The sequence below is a fragment of the Myxine glutinosa genome, chromosome 5 (genome assembly GCF_964187855.1).
Source record: "Myxine glutinosa chromosome 5, kmMyxGlut1.1, whole genome shotgun sequence".
Classification (NCBI taxonomy): Eukaryota; Metazoa; Chordata; class Myxini; order Myxiniformes; family Myxinidae; genus Myxine; species Myxine glutinosa.
The window spans coordinates 206598734-206620373 of NC_136265.1; the positions used below are offsets into that span (position 1 = coordinate 206598734).

The window sequence follows — 21640 nt, forward strand, 5'->3', positions numbered from 1 at the left end:
GCTGGGAGGAAGCACGGCGTGAATGAATCTGTCATCCGGTGCTGGCGAATAACAAAGGCTTCCATAGAGGATATGCCGAGGAAGAAGAAGGCAAACAGGGGAAAATCGGCGAATTGGGCTCAGCTGGAGGAGCATGTCATCGTCTGGGTTCGGGAGAAGAGGGCAGAGGGTCACGCCATCTCTACACTTGCTCTCAGGCTGAAGGCAAGGAGCTTCGCTTTGGACGGAGACATCGAAGACTTCATGGCCAGCACATCGTGGGTCGACAGATTTATGGAACGCCATAATCTGTCGGTACGACGCCGCACGCACATCGCACAGCATCTTCCCGACGATACGGCCGACAAAACGACATGCTTCCAGGCGTTCATAAATCAAGCTTCGCCGGGAGCACAACTACCCGCTCAGCAGGATCGGAAACGCAGACCAGACCCCTCTAACCTTCGACATTCCAAAAGGGACTAGCATCGGAGTGAAGGGGGAGCGGACCGTCAGTCAAGACCACCGGCCACGAAAAAGACGGTTTCACCTTTATGCTCGCTTGCACCGCTGATGGGGGCAAGCTTCCACCGCATGTAGTCTTCAAGCGGAAAACTCTACCCAAGATAATATTTCCAGCGGGTGTCATCATTCGAGCCCAACAGAAGGGTTGGATGGATCTGGCCCTGGTCCAGGACTGGCTACGAATGGTGTGGGGTAGGCGGAATGGCGGCCTTTCTCGACGACGGAGTATGCTGGTCCTGGATGCGTTTTGCTGTCACAAGACAGAAGAAACAAAAGAGCTACTCCGGCGTTCCAACACGGACCTCGTCATCATCCCGGGCATGATGACTTCCCTACTCCAACCCCTCGACGTGGCCATCAATAAGCCCTTCAAAGAAGGTATGCGGTGATGCTGGGCGAATTGGATGTTGGAGGCGGACAGGACTTACACAAAGAGCGGGCGAATGAGGAAGGTGGACCTCCCGACGATCTGTGGCTGGATTGTAAAGGTGTGGGAGGAGATGCCGCCAGCGATCATAAAGCGGGCCTTTCTCAAGTGCTGTATTTCTAACAGCATGGACGGTACCGAAGATGATATAATCTGGCAGGAGGGAGCTTCCAGTGGTGGCGACAGCGACAACGAGAGCGATGGTGACCTGCACTACCCAGACGAGGACTTGCATGCCGTTTTCGAAGAGGAGAGCGACGATGAGGATGTCCTTGGCTTCAGCTGAGAAGCCCATCACACACCCAAACGGCCCTATGCAGGGCGACAACTCCACAATATAGAATGTTTTAATAATCTCTCTGCTCTCTCCTTTCTTCCATGAAGCAAAGAAGCACCCGCGATTGCATGCACATCTGGACACTGACGCATGTGTAACAGAATACTGACTACATATAGCTAAATATTTTGAGGTTTTTTTTCCTTTCAAAATGTTCATTTTGTGCTACTTAAAGTTTGTGTACAAATGCATAGATTCACGCTACTGTAATCTGAAAATGAATGATTTTTTTTTTTTTTTTGAGGGTGGAAGTTAGGGGTACGTACTATACACGGGTGTGTATTATACACCGGTATATACGGTATATATATATATATATATAGTATATACATATATATACAGTCACGTGAAAAAGTAAGTACACCCCATGTAAAGTTTTGACCTTTTCGACATATTTCAACATACAGCTATTTGATCTTCATTTCAACAATATTGAAAGATAAAGGTGATATAATATAACAAATATCATGAAACATTTCCATTTTGTAGTCCATTGTATAATTTAAATAAACATAAATGCAAATTTCGCATGTGGAAAAAGTAAGTACACCCTTGGCTCTAACAGATGGTATTTCCCCCTTTGGCAGAAACAACCTCAAGTAGGCGTTTCTTATAACTGTCTACCAGTCTCTGACATCGACTGGGAGAAATTTTTGCCCACTCCTCCATGCAGAATTCTTTCAGCTGTGCGATGTTTGAGGGGTTTCTTGCATGCACAGCTCGTTTCAAACCCCGCACAGCATCTCGATGGGATTTAGATCCGGCTTTGACTTGGCCATTCCAGAACCCTCCTTTTTTTTTTTTTTTCTTTTCAGCCATTCCTTGGTGGATTTACTGGTATGTTTAGGGTCATTGTCATGTTGCAAAGTCCACCTTCGGTTGAGCTTCAACTTTCCGACAGATGGCCTCACATTATCCTCAAGTACCCTCTGGTACAATGAAGAATTCATAGTGGATTCTATGATGGTGAGCTGCCCAGGCCCTGATGCAGCAAAGCTGCCCCAAACCATAATATTTCCACCACCATGCTTTACAGTTGGTATCAGGTTCTTGTGGTCAAATGCTGTCTTTGGTTTTCGCCAAACATGTCTTCTGGTACTGTGGCCAAATAGCTCTACCTTTGACTCATCTGTCCAGAGCACATTGTTCCAGAAGTGCTGGTCTTTGCCTAGGAGTACATTGGCAAACTTTAGTCTTGCCCTGATGTTCTTTCTGGACAGCAAAGGTTTCCTCCTGGCACACCTCCCATGCAGATCAAATTTGTGCAGCCTCTTTCTAATGGTAGACTCGTGCACTTTGACAACAACAGTGGCAAGAGCTACCTGTAGGTCCCGTGATGACATTCTGGGGTTCTTAGAGACTTCTTTCAGCATCTTGAGGTCTGCTCTCGGGCTGAACTTGCTGGGGTGGCCTGGCCTGAACAAGTTGGCAGTTGTTTGGAATCTTCTCCACTTGTAGATGATCTTCCGGACAGTCGAATGATTGATTTCAAATTGTTTGGAGATCTTTTTAAATCCCTTCCCAGACTCGTAGGCATCTAAAACCTTCTTTCTGAAGGCCTCAGAGAGCTCTTTTGATCTCAGCATGGTGATGCCGCACACATCAACAACAAAGAGCAAACTAAACTAAATGTCTAAGGTTTAAATAAGACAGGTTCCTCCAAGATCCTCTCTAATGATGTTCTAATCATTTGCACCTGAGCTGGTGCACCTGATTCTAATTTTAGGTATTTAGGTATATATATATATATATAACTGTGGTATCTGTCTGTGTGTTTGTCTGTCTGTCTCCTGTTTATGGTGGCCGCTTCCCATGCTGTGTTTGAAAAACCGCTGATTGATTATTTTGTATTTTCATTTCACTTTTCTTGTTGCAACATAGTCAGTCACTTTATTGGCCCTTTCAGTAAACTTTAAAATCAACAGGAACATCTATTTTACGGTTTATTTAATACAGATCTTCATGGATTAACTAACACACAATTTAAAATAGTGATATTTTACCCTCTTTTGAGACAAATCCAATCTCCGCCGCCCGATCTTGCACCACCATATCGCGGTGGGCAGTATAAGTAGCTCAGAGCTTTGGCTCTGAGTGAAACCAAAAGTGCAAAATAATTAACCTTTTTAAAGTCCATGAAATAATTTAAATTGATAGATTAACTTATTATTTTCTTATCCGACTAATTCAATATAATTTAACGACGGCTACTTTTGGTTCTCTAGATTACTGTGTACAGTTTTGGTTACCATATTTGAGGAAGGGCGTAGTTGCCATAGAGAGGTTGCAGTGCAGGGCTACTAGATTGAAACTGTGGCTAGCTCGACTATGCTATGAGGAGCAGCTGAAAGAGACAGGAATTTATACATTAGAAAGAGGGCGATTATGAGAGGATCTGATGGAGATGTTAAAGATAATGAAGGGTTTGGTCAAGATAAGTGCAGAATGGACAGTTACGACCAGGGGCCATAGCCTGAGAGTAAAGAGGAGAGTTTGAACATTACTAAGGCAGGACTCTTTCAGTCAGATAGTAGTTAATGCATGGAATGGTCTCCCTAGTGGCAGCAGAGGGAGTAGATCGGTTTAAATTGGAATTACATAAGTACCTGGATGCATTGGAGATAGAGGGGTATGGTGTTTTTGGCAGGACTTGTAGTTAGCTTGGGTGCGGATGGGTTATGGTTTCTGGGTTTGGTGTAGCGCAGGCATGATAGGCCGAATTGCCTCCTCCGGCATTGAAGTCCCTTGTGTGTAACATTTTCTCCCAGAACCATCGCTTCCCATAATCAGCGTTCAATGGAAAAAATAAATAGATCTTCATCAGAGTAAAACCTATTTGTACAAGCATCATAGCTAACAACAGTTTACTGCAATAAAAATATAGTAATGAAAACAGCCAGGGAAGTTCATTCATGTTGATAATGTCCAGCATGACTATCATCATGCCAAAAGCCTTAACGGCCATGGGGGTGGTGATTATGTGGCATCGCGTTATTCATTTTGTGCTAATTGAATGCCAATGTGAAGGGTTGAACTTTCTAATCTTGACCTTTCTTATTTGAGACCACCTTTAGTTGGTTCAAAAGCATCATCCATGTTGGTTCCTGATAACAGTTTAATCTCTTCGCACCCTCACCCTTTTCACTCCCCAGTTTAATCTCTTCGCACCCTCACCCTTTTCACTCCCCAGTTTAATCTCTTCGCACCCTCGCCCTTTTCACTCCCCAGTTTAATCTCTTTGCACCCTCACCCTTTTCACTCCCCAGTTTAATCTCTTCGCACCCTCACCCTTTTCACTCCCCAGTTTAATCTCTTCGCACCCTCACCCTTTTCACCCCCCAGTTTAATCTCATCGCACCCTCGCCCTTTTCACTCCCCAGTTTAATCTCTTCGCACCCTCACCCTTTTCACTCCCCAGTTTAATCTCTTCGCACCCTCACCCTTTTCACCCCCCAGTTTAATCTCTTCGCACCCTCGCCCTTTTCACTCCCCAGTTTAATCTCTTCGCACCCTCACCCTTTTCACTCCCCAGTTTAATCTCTTCGCACCCTCACCCTTTTCACCCCCCAGTTTAATCTCTTCGCACCCTCACCCTTTTCACTCCCCAGTTTAATCTCTTTGCACCCTCACCCTTTTCACTCCCCAGTTTATCTCACCCTTTTCACCCCCCAGTTTAATCTCTTCGCACCCTCACCCTTTTCACTCCCCAGTTTAATCTCTTCGCACCCTCACCCTTTTCACTCCCCAGTTTAATCTCTTCGTACCCTCACCCTTTTCACTCCCCAGTTTAATCTCTTCGCACCCTCACCCTTTTCACTCCCCAGTTTAATCTCTTCGCACCCTCACCCTTTTCACTCCCCAGTTTAATCTCTTCGCACCCTCACCCTTTTCACTCCCCAGTTTAATCTCTTCACATCCTCACCCTTTTCACTCCCCAGTTTAATCTCTTCGCACCCTCACCCTTTTCACTCCCCAGTTTAATCTCTTCGCACCCTCACCCTTTTCATTCCCCAGTTTAATCTCTTCGCACCCTCACCCTTTTCACTCCCCAGTTTAATCTCTTCGCACCCTCACCCTTTTCACCCCCCAGTTTAATCTCTTCGCACCCTCACCCTTTTCACCCCCCAGTTTAATCTCTTCGCACCCTCGCCCTTTTCACTCCCCAGTTTAATCTCTTCGCACCCTCACCCTTTTCACTCCCCAGTTTAATCTCTTCGCACCCTCACCCTTTTCACCCCCCAGTTTAATCTCTTCGCACCCTCGCCCTTTTCACTCCCCAGTTTAATCTCTTCGCACCCTCACCCTTTTCACTCCCCAGTTTAATCTCTTCGCACCCTCACCCTTTTCACCCCCCAGTTTAATCTCTTCGCACCCTCACCCTTTTCACCCCCCAGTTTAATCTCTTCGCACCCTCACCCTTTTCACTCCCCAGTTTAATCTCTTCGCACCCTCACCCTTTTCACTCCCCAGTTTAATCTCTTCGCACCCTCACCCTTTTCACTCCCCAGTTTAATCTCTTCGCACCCTCACCCTTTTCACTCCCCAGTTTAATCTCTTCACATCCTCACCCTTTTCACTCCCCAGTTTAATCTCTTCGCACCCTCACCCTTTTCACTCCCCAGTTTAATCTCTTCGCACCCTCACCCTTTTCATTCCCCAGTTTAATCTCTTCGCACCCTCACCCTTTTCACTCCCCAGTTTAATCTCTTCGCACCCTCACCCTTTTCACCCCCCAGTTTAATCTCTTCGCACCCTCACCCTTTTCACTCCCCAGTTTAATCTCTTCACATCGTCACCCTTTTCACTCCCCAGTTTAATCTCTTCACATCCTCACCCTTTTCACTCCCCAGTTTAATCTCTTCGCACCCTCACCCTTTTCACTCCCCAGTTTAATCTCTTCGCACCCTCACCCTTTTCACTCCCCAGTTTAATCTCTTCGCATCCTCACCCTTTTCACTCCGCAGTTTAATCTCTTCGCATCCTCACCCTTTTCACTCCCCAGTTTAATCTCTTCGCACCCTCACCCTTTTCACTCCCCAGTTTAATCTCTTCGCACCCTCACCCTTTTCACTCCCCAGTTTAATCTCTTCGCACCCTCACCCTTTTCACTCCCCAGTTTAATCTCTTCGCACCCTCACCCTTTTCACTCCCCAGTTTAATCTCTTCGCACCCTCACCCTTTTCACTCCCCAGTTTAATCTCTTTGCACCCTCACCCTTTTCACTCCCCAGTTTAATCTCTTCGCATCCTCACCCTTTTCACTCCCCAGTTTAATCTCTTCGCACCCTCAACCTTTTCACTCCCCAGTTTAATCTCTTCACACCCTCACCCTTTTCACTCCCCAGTTTAATCTCTTCGCACCCTCACCCTTTTCACTCCCCAGTTTAATCTCTTCGCATCCTCACCCTTTTCACTCCCCAGTTTAATCTCTTTACACCCTCACCCTTTTCACTCCCCAGTTTAATCTCTTCACACCCTCACCCTTTTCACTCCCCAGTTTAATCTCTTCGCACCCTCACCCTTTTCACTCCCCAGTGTAATCTCTTCGCACCCTCACCCTTTTCACTCCCCAGTGTAATCTCTTCGCACCCTCCCCCTTTTCACTCCCCAGTTTAATCTCTTTGCACCCTCACCCTTTTCACTCCCCAGTTTAATCTCTTCGCACCCTCACCCTTTTCACTCCCCAGTTTAATCTCTTTGCACCCTCACCCTTTTCACTCCCCAGTTTAATCTCTTTGCACCCTCACCCTTTTCACTCCCCAGTTTAATCTCTTCGCACCCTCACCCTTTTCACTCCCCAGTTTAATCTCTTCACACCCTCACCCTTTTCACTCCCCAGTTTAATCTCTTTGCACCCTCACCCTTTTCACTCCCCAGTTTAATCTCTTCGCACCCTCACCCTTTTCACTCCCCAGTTTATCTCACCCTTTTCACTCCCCAGTTTAATCTCTTCGCACCCTCACCCTTTTCACTCCCCAGTTTAATCTCTTTGCACCCTCACCCTTTTCACTCCCCAGTTTAATCTCTTCGCACCCTCATCCTTTTCACTCCCCAGTTTAATCTCTTCGCACCCTCACCCTTTTCACTCCCCAGTTTAATCTCTTCGCACCCTCATCCTTTTCACTCCCCAGTTTAATCTCTTCGCACCCTCATCCTTTTCACTCCCCAGTTTAATCTCTTCGCACCCTCACCCTTTTCACGCCCCAGTTTAATCTCTTCACACCCTCACCCTTTTCACTCCCCAGTTTAATCTCTTTGCACCCTCACCCTTTTCACTCCCCAGTTTAATCTCTTCGCACCCTCACCCTTTTCACTCCCCAGTTTATCTCACCCTTTTCACTCCCCAGTTTAATCTCTTCGCACCCTCACCCTTTTCACTCCCCAGTTTAATCTCTTCGCACCCTCACCCTTTTCACTCCCCAGTTTAATCTCTTCGCACCCTCACCCTTTTCACTCCCCAGTTTAATCTCTTCGCACCCTCATCCTTTTCACTCCCCAGTTTAATCTCTTCGCACCCTCGCCCTTTTCACTCCTCAGTTTAATCTCTTCGCACCCTCACCCTTTTCACTCCCCAGTTTAATCTCTTTGCACCCTCACCCTTTTCACTCCCCAGTTTAATCTCTTTGCACCCTCACCCTTTTCACTCCCCAGTTTAATCTCTTCGCACCCTCATCCTTTTCACTCCCCAGTTTAATCTCTTCGCATCCTCACCCTTTTCACTCCCCAGTTTAATCTCTTCGCACCCTCACCCTTTTCACTCCCCAGTTTAATCTCTGCGCATCCTCACCCTTTTCACTCCCCAGTTTAATCTCTTCGCACCCTCACCCTTTTCACTCCCCAGTTTAATCTCTTCGCACCCTCACCATTTTCACTCCCCAGTTTAATCTCTTCGCACCCTCACCCTTTTCACTCCCCAGTTTAATCTCTTCGCACCCTCACCCTTTTCACTCCCCAGTGTAATCTCTTCGCATCCTCACCCTTTTCACTCCCCAGTTTAATCTCTTTGCACCCTCACCCTTTTCACTCCCCAGTTTAATCTCTTCGCACCCTCACCCTTTTCACTCCCCAGTTTAATCTCTTTGCACCCTCACCCTTTTCACTCCCCAGTTTAATCTCTTTGCACCCTCACCCTTTTCACTCCCCAGTTTAATCTCTTCGCACCCTCACCCTTTTCACTCCCCAGTTTAATCTCTTCACACCCTCACCCTTTTCACTCCCCAGTTTAATCTCTTTGCACCCTCACCCTTTTCACTCCCCAGTTTAATCTCATCGCACCCTCACCCTTTTCACTCCCCAGTTTATCTCACCCTTTTCACTCCCCAGTTTAATCTCTTCGCACCCTCACCCTTTTCACTCCCCAGTTTAATCTCTTCGCACCCTCACCATTTTCACTCCCCAGTTTAATCTCTTCGCACCCTCACCCTTTTCACTCCCCAGTTTAATCTCTTCGCATCCTCACCCTTTTCATTCCCCAGTTTAATCTCTTCGCACCCTCACCCTTTTCACTCCCCAATTTAATCTCTTCGCACCCTCACCCTTTTCACTCCCCAGTTTAATCTCTTCGCACCCTCGCCCTTTTCACTCCCCAGTTTAATCTCTTCGCACCCTCACCCTTTTCACTCCCCAGTTTAATCTCTTCGCACCCTCACCCTTTTCACCCCCCAGTTTAATCTCTTCGCACCCTCACCCTTTTCACTCCCCAGTTTAATCTCTTTGCACCCTCACCCTTTTCACCCCCCAGTTTAATCTCTTCGCATCCTCACCCTTTTCACCCCCCAGTTTAATCTCTTCGCACCCTCACCCTTTTCACTCCCCAGTTTAATCTCTTCGCACCCTCACCCTTTTCACTCCCCAGTTTAATCTCTTCGTACCCTCACCCTTTTCACTCCCCAGTTTAATCTCTTCGCACCCTCACCCTTTTCACTCCCCAGTTTAATCTCTTCGCACCCTCACCCTTTTCACTCCCCAGTTTAATCTCTTTGCACCCTCACCATTTTCACTCCCCAGTTTAATCTCTTCGCACCCTCATCCTTTTCACTCCCTATTACAAGTTCTGCATCATGTATGTCCTTTTGGTGTTCAATTAAAGTCTCATATGATCTATGGGTATTTTTCCGAACATTGCAGGCCTGACAACAGAGGGGCTTTACCGCGTCAGTGGCAACAAAACAGAACAAGAAGCGTTGCAAAAGCAATTCGAATCGGGTAAGTGGTGATTTGAATGCCAAGGGTCAAAATGCGGGCCAAGTAGAAGGTGTTAACTAATCTTTCATGCAGAATCAAAAGGTCCCATCATTTGGGTAAAAACAATAGATACTGTTGGAGTTGGATCGGTGGAAGATCCTCTTTCCATTCTTGAATATAAAACACTTCAACGCCAATGATTGTCTATGATGGATTTTTTTTCCTGACAAAGAAATGGAGTTTTCCCATCTCCCGTTTTTTTATGTCATTTTCATTTTGTTACATATTCCCCACACTAAAAAAAACCACCTTTAGAGGCCATTTCACCTATTCCACATATTCCCCACACTACAACAACACACACAACATGCATTTTAAGGCCATGTTCCCTGCTAGAGCGGGGGTTAGCCTTGCGGTCCCCATGACAATCTCTCCATTTTGCCCTATTTTCTGCATCTCCTTGTTAACCCCCTTGCCCGCATTTCTTCTTCCACCATCTTTAGCCAAGTCTTTCTCGGTCTTCCCCGTCCTCTACTTCCTTCTACATTAACTTCCATCACTCTTCTCAACCAGTCACTTTCATCATTCCTCAATACATGACCAAACCATCTCAACCTGTGCCTCTTCACAGCATCAATCACAGGCAATATTCCCATCATCTTTCGCAATTCATCATTTGTCTTCCCCACACTTCCACTTTGTCTTCCCCACACATATTCCCCACACTAAAGCATGATATTTCAAAAAGTTGTGGACGAGTTGTGACAAAACCCGGTGGATGAATTGCTTAGGTGACGAGAACAAGCCAAATCGAATTCTGGGTTCAGATCCGGCCTTTCAGTGGGATACAAAACATAAACTGTTCAGCCTGGCGGAGGTATGCCCACCGAGTGCTGTTCAGGTTTATGTATCAGTTTGGGCTGACAGGATGGCCCAGAGGTATGCATACTCACCTCTAAGCAGTCTAGCCTGGGTTTCAATCCCAACCCAGCTACAAACTATCATCCTGGTGTTTGACAGGTCGGGTGATTCATCAATTTCTGCTCACCTTCACTCCTTCATTCCTCTTTTCTCCCGCCTCTGGAACAAACTCCCACACTCTCTTCAATCGCACTCTACCCTCCAGGTCTTTAAAACAGCTGTTCACCACCATCTCTTATCTTCCCCCATCCAAAACCTTGATCTTTTCTACCCCAGCTAATTTCGGTCCCCTTGTGTTTTATACCTCTCCCCCCCCCCCCCCCCTTCCCACGCCTCTCCCCCCAAGTCCTCTCCCTCCCACACCTCTCCCTGCTCTCAAATGTTGTGGTTGTGTGCTTCCCCTTCTCTCCCCATCTTGCCTTCCGCTCCCTCTTTTTATACATTTTGTTTGTCTGGTTGATTTGTTTGTGAAATAAATGTTAGCTCTTTCACGAGCCTCGATTCAGTATACAAAAAAAGAGAAAAAAAATGGGTGTTGCATCCCTTGAATGGATGTTACGACGGATTTCCTGTCTGCTCTCATTAGTTGATGGATGTTAAATATGCCATGTTATGTTAAATATGATGTTAAATCTTTCGCAAAGAGTAGGCGAGCTATCCCCAGTACCATGAACAAATAATAAATTCCTTCCCTAAACCCCAGGAGTTAGGGACAGCTTCGCCCGCTCGGAAATGATCATCAGCACAGCTGCGCCCTCCAGGCAATAATGCAGCCCAGCATCCTTGTGCTGCATATGAAAGAACAAGAAGATATATCGGTTTTTTTGGTTTAAAAAAAACTTTTTCCCCATTGTTTTATATTTGTGCATCGAGAATATCTAATTATGAACCCCATTTTTGTCCCTTTAATCCTCATTGAAATCTCTTTCTAAGAGATGGTGTTGACAAGAGGGGCGTTTTATCCTCACAGATCACTTCATGAGTTTTGAAGCACTCGATTTGAATGTGAATACGGTAGCTGGTTCCCTCAAGGCTTTCCTAACAGAGCTACCAGAACCCCTTCTGCCATGTGACGTCCATGCAGACCTGGTGGAGGCCTATGGTAAACCTCTTCAGTTGCACTTACCTCATTTAATGTGCTAAACCCATTTATCTACACAGTGCATGTATTCACTACAATTTGTGCATTTATTCTCAGTTCTTATGAAACGTTATTATGAACCAGGGTTTCACGTTGGACTGCAGTTAGGGTGCAATAAGCCTGCACTTGAGGAGTTTAACCAGGAGGAGGTTACTGGAAGAGCACGTGCATCATGGAGTTACCAGAGAGGGTGAGAGAGCTGAGTGAGCTAGACCGGAGAGGCACTAAAAAGCAGAGGCCACCATCCCGTCTGCAACGTAAGAACAACAGGCTGGCGTCATTAGTGGAGATGCCAATAATGTTGAGAGCTTTATATTCCACAGATTCGAGGAGAAACGTGTGATGTTGGGGCACCATCATATGAGGGAGAACAGCACGTTGAGCTGTGAGTACAGGCAAAGGCCTGGCGGGCTGAGAGTAGTTGTGATTGTTCAAGGAATGACTTGGAATGAGAGAGGATGCTCAGTCTGCAGCTGCCTTTGGAGGGCAGCTTTGCAATATTTGGTCAACCCAGGAGAACTCATGGCTGTTAGTGAGGCCTAGAAGGTCAAGAGACCTATCCTTTTGTGTTGACTAACCATGGGAATACGTAGATAAGTGGGTCATTTGAAGACATGTTGAGATTGTGAGATTTGCCAGCATTGAAGGACACGTTCCATTTATCAGACCAGCATCGTTGAGGCCATTAATGGAAAACTAAAAGGGCAAGGGGGAATTTGTTAGATTCTCCAATCTGGTGGAATTTTGACCTTTCTCCCTTTCTTACACTATTCAATAGAATAACGTTATTACCTCGGCCACCTAAGGTGGGTGAAGGTTATGTTTTCACCGCTGTCTGTTTGTCTGTGAATAAGATATCTCAAAAAGTTGACGGATTTGGATGAAATTTGGTGGAGAGGTAGTGTTTGTGACAAGGACGAAATTATTAGATTTTGGTGAAGATTCAGATCTGGATCCGGCTGGTGGAATTTTTAAAGTGATTCTTCATCATTTGGAGATAGGGACAAAACTATATATAGCAAGATATTATCGCAAAAAGTTATGGACGGATTCGGCTGAAACTTGGTGAACAGGTTGGGTGTTTGACAAGACCGAATCGATTCGATTTTGGTTCAGGCCCGAATCCAGATCCGGCCTATCAGTGGGACACAAAACATGAACTGTTCAGCTTGGCGGAGGTATGCGCTCCACTGAGTGACGTTCTCGTACCAAACTGATATGTTCCATGGACTCGTACCAAAAACTGTTATATCTGGATACTCCCTTCCACCACACACCACCTGCCCCATCCTGAAAAAATAACAAGCATAAGTACAGGGTTGGTCCTTTGTCGGGCACCGTGGTCCCCTTTTTTGAAGCAATGTTTTATGGCCGGATGCCCTTCCTGCCACCAACCCTGTTAGTCGCCTCTTGTGACACACAGGGAATTACCAGAGAGCTGTTACTCAATTTGCCGACTTCAGAAGGATGGCAGGCTGAGTCAACCCACCTGGTGTTAATTCAGCGATCGACCGGGATTCGAACCCAGGACCCTAGGATCCCAAGCCGGCACCCTAACCACTACACCAACACCAGGCTTATAAGTACGAAATATTGGGTCTTATAGTGTTGAGGATAACATGTGCCACTTTACATGACACACCAAATCAAACGTGCAATCAGGATCACCGTGAACCGTAAAAATAACTTGTGAAGTGCATGCGAGGTCGGCTGATATCGATACAGAACATGGAGTAGACGATTGTGCAGGAAACGATGAACATGCTGCTAACTGTACACCTCGATGCCAAGAGATAAACGTACACGTCGGTGTGACACACCATGGGACTTTGTAAATGCATCAACCTACTTTCATCGCACCACTTCGTATGCTCACCACACAGGATGAGGTGTACATGCTGTGACAATGTCCTCTTTAAGGTAGCAAAGTTACATTGTAAAAACATAATCACACCATGTTGACTACTGCACACTTCGTTTACCACAGCTCTGCGTTGTCACACCAATTATATCGTTTAATACACCAATACCGGCCTTTTTCGGGAACTGTGGTTGTTGTTGTTTTTGGGTCCCCTTTTTGAAGCAATGTTTTACGGCCGGATGCCCTTCCTGACGCCAACCCTTTTTGCCGCCTTTAACGACAAGCAGGGAATTACCAGTGAACTGGTACTCAATTTGCCGACCTCGGAAGGATGACAGGCTGAGTCAACCCCCCTGGCATTAATTCAGCGATCGACCGGGATTCGAACCCAGGATTCTAGGATCCTAAGCCGGCACCCTAGCCGCTAGCCCAACACCAGGGACTGTTTTTTTTTTTGGTTTTTTTTAATACACCAACAGATTACAAGTGACATCACAGCAACACTTTATCACCACTACAGAGCACGCAGCACGATCATTGTGATCCTTTAGCAGTTACGTGATGATAAGTACACAGTACCTTCACTGAATGGGACCAGGTACTCGGACTTCTTTGAGGGAAGCAGGAGGAGGGCTGGTTCCGTTCGCATAGCTTGTTCGCCTTACAAAGCTCTAACATCCTTCTCTTCGCTGTTACTATCCATTGGAACTGATATCATTATCTTTAAGAAGAGTCATACCTCGGTAATTTCCTGGTTGTTCCCCAAACCAAAATGAAGACAGATTGGTGATTAAGCATTTTACAGTTATGCTCCGAGACTGTGCAACCCTCTCCCTTTTGGAATCCGCACTGCCTCATCGGTCACAGTTTGGAAACTTTTTAACCCTCATCTTCTTATGATTGCTCTCTGTTAATTTCTACACTTTTTAATTCTTACCCATTCTTAATTTTTCCTCTTCTTTGGAAAATGCTTTGAGATTTTAATTTGAAACTATGAAGGGGTTTCCCGGTCGCATGAGCTTTTCCCAGCGGTGGTTTCGGGACGTGTTGGACATTGTAAAGCTATGGAGTTATTGGCCTCATGGCGGTTACTGCGGTAACCTGATCCTGACCTGACCCCACATCCCAATATACACTTTATAGTGGCCTCAAAACGGCCTCCAAGGTCAACGTGTGGTAGCTTAAAACGTTGAGCAGATTCTGAAGTACCTACACCTAAAATATGGGGCCTCTAGGTGCTTCAGTTCAACCGTGAAAGAGAAGCAAATGCACAAACACTTGAAATTATTTATAAGACGAAAAGCACGAAGCTGTATTAAAAACTCATCCTTACTCATCCTTAAAGTCTACTCATCCTTAGGCATGATATTAGGATCAAAGAAGGACCCCTCAGTAAGTATATCTTACGATAATTCACCAAATGTCCATCCGTCTGTCCATCTGTTCCCAGGTACCACAAAAACGGCTGAACCGATCGCAACGATATTTTGGGTGGGTAATCCTGGGATCCGCTGGAGTAAAATAGGCTGTATTGTTTTTCCAATTTCAACTTTGGCCTCCAGCATTTTCAGGTTTGGACTCCCGCATAACGTACGCTTCGCATTGCAGTGACGGCGAGCACCAACACGGCAGCTGTAAGATTAACGTGTATGTACATCTGATTACTTGATAAACGTACCAGAGAAAACATCGTTTGGGCAATGGGCTCTCCAATATTCGATGTGATCACGGTTTGAATTTCGTAACGTAACGTTTGTGACGATGTTTTCATTGTGACGATGTTTGTGTTCACGGTAGTGTTTGACGTGACGGTGTGAACGTAATTTCGTAATGTTTTTCGTTTTTATTTTCGTAATCGTTTAATGAACGTTTAATGTTTAATGAACGTTTAATGAGTGTAAGAATAATGTTTAATCATCATTAAATGAACTAGGGCATGCCCGTACTATATCTATATCTAAAATTATATCCCCCCCCTCTATTTACATGAAATGGTTTGGTCCAAAGCGAACGGCTTGCGAGTGGTGACAATCCCCCCCCTCTATTTACATGCAATGGTTTGGTCCAAAGCGAACGGCTTCCGGAGTTTGGTAAAGAAATCGCCATCGCGTGCACAAACGCGCAGGAAAGCGAATGAATCGCAAATTCGTTTTTATTAGTTGTAAAACATAGTTTAACGCCAACATAGTTTGCAAACGTGAAATAAATGAATACGCTCTCAAATGTGCCATCCGAGGCAGAGTGTGCCCGCCACGTTCGGCACACGCGATCGTTCGCTGCTCTCTGATTGGTTGAATCGTTTTTTGGACATAGCTCGGTAAGTAATTGTCCGATTAATATGAAACCTTGAAAAGGCACATCCTCGGGTCCCCAGCAATATACCTGGCAAGTTAAAAGTATATCGGACCCGTGGTTGTCGAGAAACAGCGGTCACAGACAGACAAACGTACAAACGTACAAACGTACAGACAGAGATTACTGGAATTATAGATAGATGAATGAATGAATGTAATGCATAATGCCATGGCGTCGCATTGGCAGCAGTGACAATATAAAAATGTTTGCCAAGAACTTCAAAGAGAGAAAAGGAACTTTTATCAGCAATGTCGTCTATCCTGAAGTTCTAAGCTGAAGAAGAGGTACAAAATCATTCCTTTTTTTTTCCGAAACGAAAGCATACAGTTGATATCACGATTTGAAACACGATGGAATAATATTTACTGATATGAACAGTGATGTGGTTTTTTAAAAATTAAAATTCTAAAAATACTGTCGCGGTTATACCCTTTGGTTAATACCAGGTCTCGCGGATGGACCAAAAACGGCTTTACTTGGAGGCGCCGACCGAACACGGATTTAACTATGAAACACGGGAGGAAGAAGGGAAGTGGAAAGCTGCGGTAAAAGCGCTTACCTTCTGGTGAACCGACAGCAGCTTCGATCCTGCAGGGAATTAACTCAAACGGGAATCCGGGGTAAAATGTACAAAAGAAACACGTTTATTACGGACCCGATACAATAAAACGCGACGGTAAATAAATGATAATCCTAAATTGGGACGTCCCCACAACTCACTTCAGATACAGACGAGGGAATGAATTACCGAAAAGAACACGTCGTGTACTTGTGAATATGGGGTGTCGGCACAGCCTTATCTCGTCTGTCGTCTTGCAATGTATCGTCCACGTCCCATGCGGCCCTCTCTGTCCGCATCCGAGCACCACCAGGCCTCGCTCCAAGCACCACAAGGCCTCGCTCCAAGCACCACAAGGCCTCGCACCACACGAGGTCGATCTCCACACACGATTGGTCTGCGAAGTCCCAGTCAGCTCTCCCAAGAGTTGGACATGCCAGAGAGACAAAGGAATGTGCAAGAAGCAAGCAAACTCCACTCAACTCAAGAGAACTCTCAGAAGCAAGCCAGCGAACTCGGGCTAGGACTGCGCATAGAGTTTGGCGTGCCTTTTTTATAACCGTGCGGCGGTGACGTCAGCCTCGGCGCGCCACCCAATCAACGCCCTCCACCGACTCGTTGGCTGGAGGTTCGCGCCTTCCGCGCCAACCCATCACTCGTTCCCTGTAGCGTGGTGATAGTGCGTGCTACTCAAGGCCAAGCGGAGGTGTAGCTGGCTGCGGTCCATGCGACGGTACCCTGAACTGGCTTCCTGTCCGTTTTCTTGCACCTCTTGTCAGGGAAGGGAATTTAATTAATGCGTGCACTAAAGGGCCAAACTAAATGTCTACATGTGTGCATTGCCATAAGGGACAAAGGTTTGATGACCAGGTTGGACACACAGGGGCGTTATTCTTAATCCCTATACTATCTAACACTCGAACATCCTGGTATGTTCACAAGCAGACATCTTAACCCGACAAACCGGACTAACAGAACTTATTACAGGTAGATTCCCTATCGCGACAGTCGAATACCTACCTACACAGATCTATCTGGCTCTAGATGTTGCTGTACCCCCAGACATAACAATACTGTTTAGATTTTGATGATTTGCGTGTGATATTTAACGGATGTTTATATAAATCGTTAAAAAAAATCATTTGCGCCTCCCAATTGAAGCCCCACCCTTAGAGCGGGTACCGTTGCTAGTACAGTATAATTTGATCTGTCCTCTTCTGTGTTTTACCCAACCACCTGCTTGTCCTCTTTTTTCCTTTTCTCCTGCCTTCACGTGTATGCAGCATGCACCTGCCCCCCAATTGTAGCAATTATCAAAGTTCCCCAAAAAGGTTACACATCCAATCACCAGCTGCTTTTAGCAATAGACAATCGGTGAAATGCGAACATCTTCCCAATAACACTCAAACATATAGTAGGGCCTTTGAAGTCGCATTGTTTGGCTAAGCAATGGCAAATTGCCTTTGGGAATCTGACACTTGCAATTGGAGAGCCATTGTGCGTTGACTGCTAGGTTGGAGCAGAGTACCACATTTTAATAGTTACTTTATGGATTCATGCCATTTGAAAAAAAGTTTTCGCCAATCATGCTTTTCTTGCCTTTTCAAAGCGATTATACAACAACCACCAGTTATAAACGTATGTGTATGATGTTTTCGGCACCACAAATGAAATTGCATCTTTCAAAAATGAAATACTGTACACAATACCGGCATAAATTCGTGACAAATATACTGTTCTTTGGTCCTAATTTAGCGTTAAAAAAAAATACACCTTTAGAGAAGAGAATGCCTGGTGTTGGCTTAGCGGTTCGGGTGCTGGTTTGGGATTCTAGGATCCTGAGTTTGAATCCCGGTTGATCAGTGAATTAACGCCAGGGGAGTTGACAGCCTGTCAGCCTTCCAAGGTCGGAAAATTGAGTACCAGCTTGCTGGGATGAATGATCCCGGTGTGTACCCCGATTTAGAATAGGTACACCGTATCCTTGGGTGTTGTAAGAGGTGACTAAAGGGTTGCTAAAGGGTTGGCGTCAGGAAGGGCATCTGGCCATAAAAACATTTCCTCAAAAAAGGGAGCCATGATGATTGTCATGGGGCCCGCAAGGCTAACTAACCCTTGCTCTACCAGGGAAAAAATGGGAATTTTTTTTTTTCAAATAAAAGAAAAATTTCAAACTTATTTCAAATTTTAATTAAAGAATCATTGCTATTATCAGAGAAACATTGTTCACTCGAGGAATATTTCAAAATGATCCGATGTCCTTGGCGTCCAGCGACTTAAGGATTTGTAAAATTGGCGGAAAATTGCCACATTGCTTTGATGGGAGAGTGCTTGAGAGCGGTTTGGCAAAAAGGAACAAACTTGATCATCAAGCCAAGCTAAGTTCAATGCAGCAGGGAAGGTGCTTGTTTGTGGCTTTTCTGAGTGCTGAAAATTTCCTTCTTTTTGTGTAAAGTTGAGGCTTGTGGCGGAGCTGGAACATAGAACGGATCAGGACGTAACAGAACTAAAGGAACAGTAGAAAGAGAGTTGGGGAAGCACCAACAGTTGGGTTGAGGGACCAAATAGAGGGAGACTTGGAGAAATAATGGATAGGGGGAAGAATGAGTGGTAGGGGAGGACCCACCGGGTGGACAACGTGGATACAGAAGCAAACTCTCAGGAAGAAAAGACTGGAAATTTAGAAAGAGGTGGGCTTGGTGAGTGTTAATCGGGGTAGAAACGATCATGGTTTTGGATTGGGGATGATCTGAGATTGTGGCGAAGAGTTGTCTTGAAGATCTGGAGGAAATAATGGAGATTGAGGAGGATGTAGAGGTTGGTTCCACAAGTGGGGAAAAAGAAGAACCAATGAGTGGAGGTGAGCAGTGATCCTGGATTTAGGTAGTTTCACCAGGTGGGGATTGAGGGTCGACCGCATGCACCCTATAGAAACCTGGGGGTGTGGAGACGAAGCACGGAATGACGAGAGGGTGAAAGACCAGAATGGAGGTGGTCGAAGATAGAGTGACCACTGACATGTCTGTGATGCTGAAGAGATAGGCCCATAGACTCAGCTTCATCGTGGGAGATTCCAATGACCTTGAAGGCCTTGGTTGTTTCCACGGTGTCAGACTGAACAAGGTGTGAACATGGAGAAGCACAGGCATATGGAAAATTGAGGGCATATGGAGAAATGAGAGATCATAGAGATGTCGTGCAAGCTGGAGATCCGCTGGTAAATTTAACACTGTGTGACTTCCTGGATTTTGTTAAATTTTATTGTCCGTTATACTTTTTATACAGAAATTATACAGAAAGTTATACAGAAGATTATACTTTTTAGTGGACATTTTCACAATCCAAATTGTTCTCTTCCCAGGATGTGTTGATGCCAGAAGCACAGCCACAAAACTTTTATTCTGCTTGCAACTTCGATATTGCATTCAACACTTGCATTTCTGTCATTTTTCTTGTAGAGATTCCAGACAAGACCGGCCGCTTGTTGGCACTTCGTGGGAAGTTGAAAAAACTGTCGACAATCAACCAGGAGGTTTTGCGGTTTATAATCACGCACCTCCACAAGTCAGTCGATAATTGATGTGATTATTTTTCTTGGATATCCAGTCGTCTTAACTTTTCTCGTTTTGTGAACTCTTTGTTGAGCAGTTTGTTAAATGATTGCAGCAGCTGCTCTGAAGTCTGTGCACACTGTGCAAGACTTCATCATGTGACCCCCTGCCGTTTGTTCCAGGGTGAGCCAGTACAGCAGTGAAAATTTCATGACGGCCGAAAATCTGTCTATCTGCTTCTGGCCTACGCTCATGCGGCCGGACTTTTCCTCGGTGGATGCGCTCACAGCCACACGGTCACACAAGTATGTGGTGGAAACGTTCATCGCTCAGTGCCCCTTCATATTCCACAACCAAGATGAAGTGGTCGAGGCGGGTGGCGGAGGCTCTGCCCCTGGCTCACCTGCCCCGCCCTACTCATCGCCCATGCAACCTCTTGCAGGCCCAATCTCTTCGGCCACACCTCCTGTGATGGAGTTCCAATCGTCGGGTGAAGGCTTGCCTGGGCTGGTATTAGAGTAAAGATGATCTACTTAACTTCACCACCATCCTTTCCCGCATTTGGATCATTAGATTGTTCCTTTTTTTTTCTCTTGTCTGTTTCTTTCCTGTTGTTACTACTTTTTTTTTTTCTTAGTCTGTGCAACAGTACCTCTTGCACCTCTCTGGCTGTATAGTATCCATGGGACTGTCCCACTTAGTACCCTATGCGATCACCTCTTGTATGCATCCTCTCAAATCTTACTCGTTGTTTTGAATCTGAAAGCCACTGCACTGCCCTCTAATGACGAAATGGCACAACTACATCATACATTCAGAAAACTCGGGGAGGTCTCAGCACTTGCAGAAAAGAAAAAGGTGTGCTACGGTTGGTGCTCTCCAACACAATAACACTCTCATGGTGCTTTTAGGGAAATGAAACACGTTATTATGAAATAATTCTAGTGAGTGTGTTGTGCGCAAAAACGAGTACACGCTATGATGTTTGTCCAGTTGTCGTGCTTTCAAACATCTTTCCGGTCATTTCAAGATGTTTCCACGGCGTGCAAGGTCAATATTGCTGATATGGCTTTGAAGTCTGAACAGTGTACGCTAACTACACTAACCCCAAACATAACTCTGTTTTACCGAGCATGGGATGTAATTTAACAAGGGGTTTGCTGTGTATGGGTGTGATACGTGTTTCGGCTGCCATTCCGTCATACCGCTTGTTTTGTTGCTTACTCGCTCCGTCCCCAGCTTGGTTTGGGCCATTTGGTGACTACAACTTGCATTTAGGCCAGAGGCCCAGTGAGTGGTCAGATCTTCGGAGCAAGGTGAATTGATTGGAATGGATCGAACAAACTGACGTGTTGGCTGTGTTGGAGAGCATGCTATGTTTTTTTCATTCGCCAGTGATTTATATTTGCTAAAAGGCCAAAGTGCATTTCCTTCAACTTCAGGACATCGGGACGGTTTCGACCCTACTTTGAACATAATGACTCTTTATACTCGCTTACCCATTGCAGCAAAGTTCATTTTAAATAACTCTCATGACTGACTGCTTGAACCACATTTGATGAGAAAATGAGACTAAATTGGACAAAAAAAAAAAAAAACCCACCTTTAGAGGCCATTTTTCCCCGCAAAGCGGGGGTTGGCCTTTTTCGGGAACCGTGGTTGTTGTTGTTTTTCGGTCCCCTATTTGAAGCAATGTTTTACGGCCGGATGCCCTTCCTGACGCCAACCCTTTTTGCCGCCTTTAACGACAAACAGGGAATTACCAGTGAACTGGTACTCAATTAGCCGACCTCGGAAGGAT

The 21640-nt window shown here is 45.6% G+C and overlaps 1 protein-coding gene across 2 annotated transcripts in view; it reads left to right on the plus strand.

The window, feature by feature from the left end:
* LOC137426472 (rho GTPase-activating protein 5-like) overlaps positions 1–21422 on the plus strand; it is a 137056-nt gene extending 115634 nt beyond the window's left edge. Inside the window, exons 9-12 of one of the 2 annotated variants that reach the window (XM_068115036.2) lie at positions 9395–9472; positions 11343–11474; positions 19747–19869; positions 20022–21422. In XM_068115036.2, coding sequence (XP_067971137.2) covers positions 9395–9472; positions 11343–11474; positions 19747–19868 — 332 coding nt within the window. In that variant the 3' untranslated portion in view covers position 19869; positions 20022–21422. The remainder of the gene's footprint in view (positions 1–9394; positions 9473–11342; positions 11475–19746; positions 19870–20021) is intronic. The other variant, XM_068115034.2, reaches the window with a different exon arrangement.
* The last annotated feature ends 218 nt before the right edge of the window (positions 21423–21640 follow it).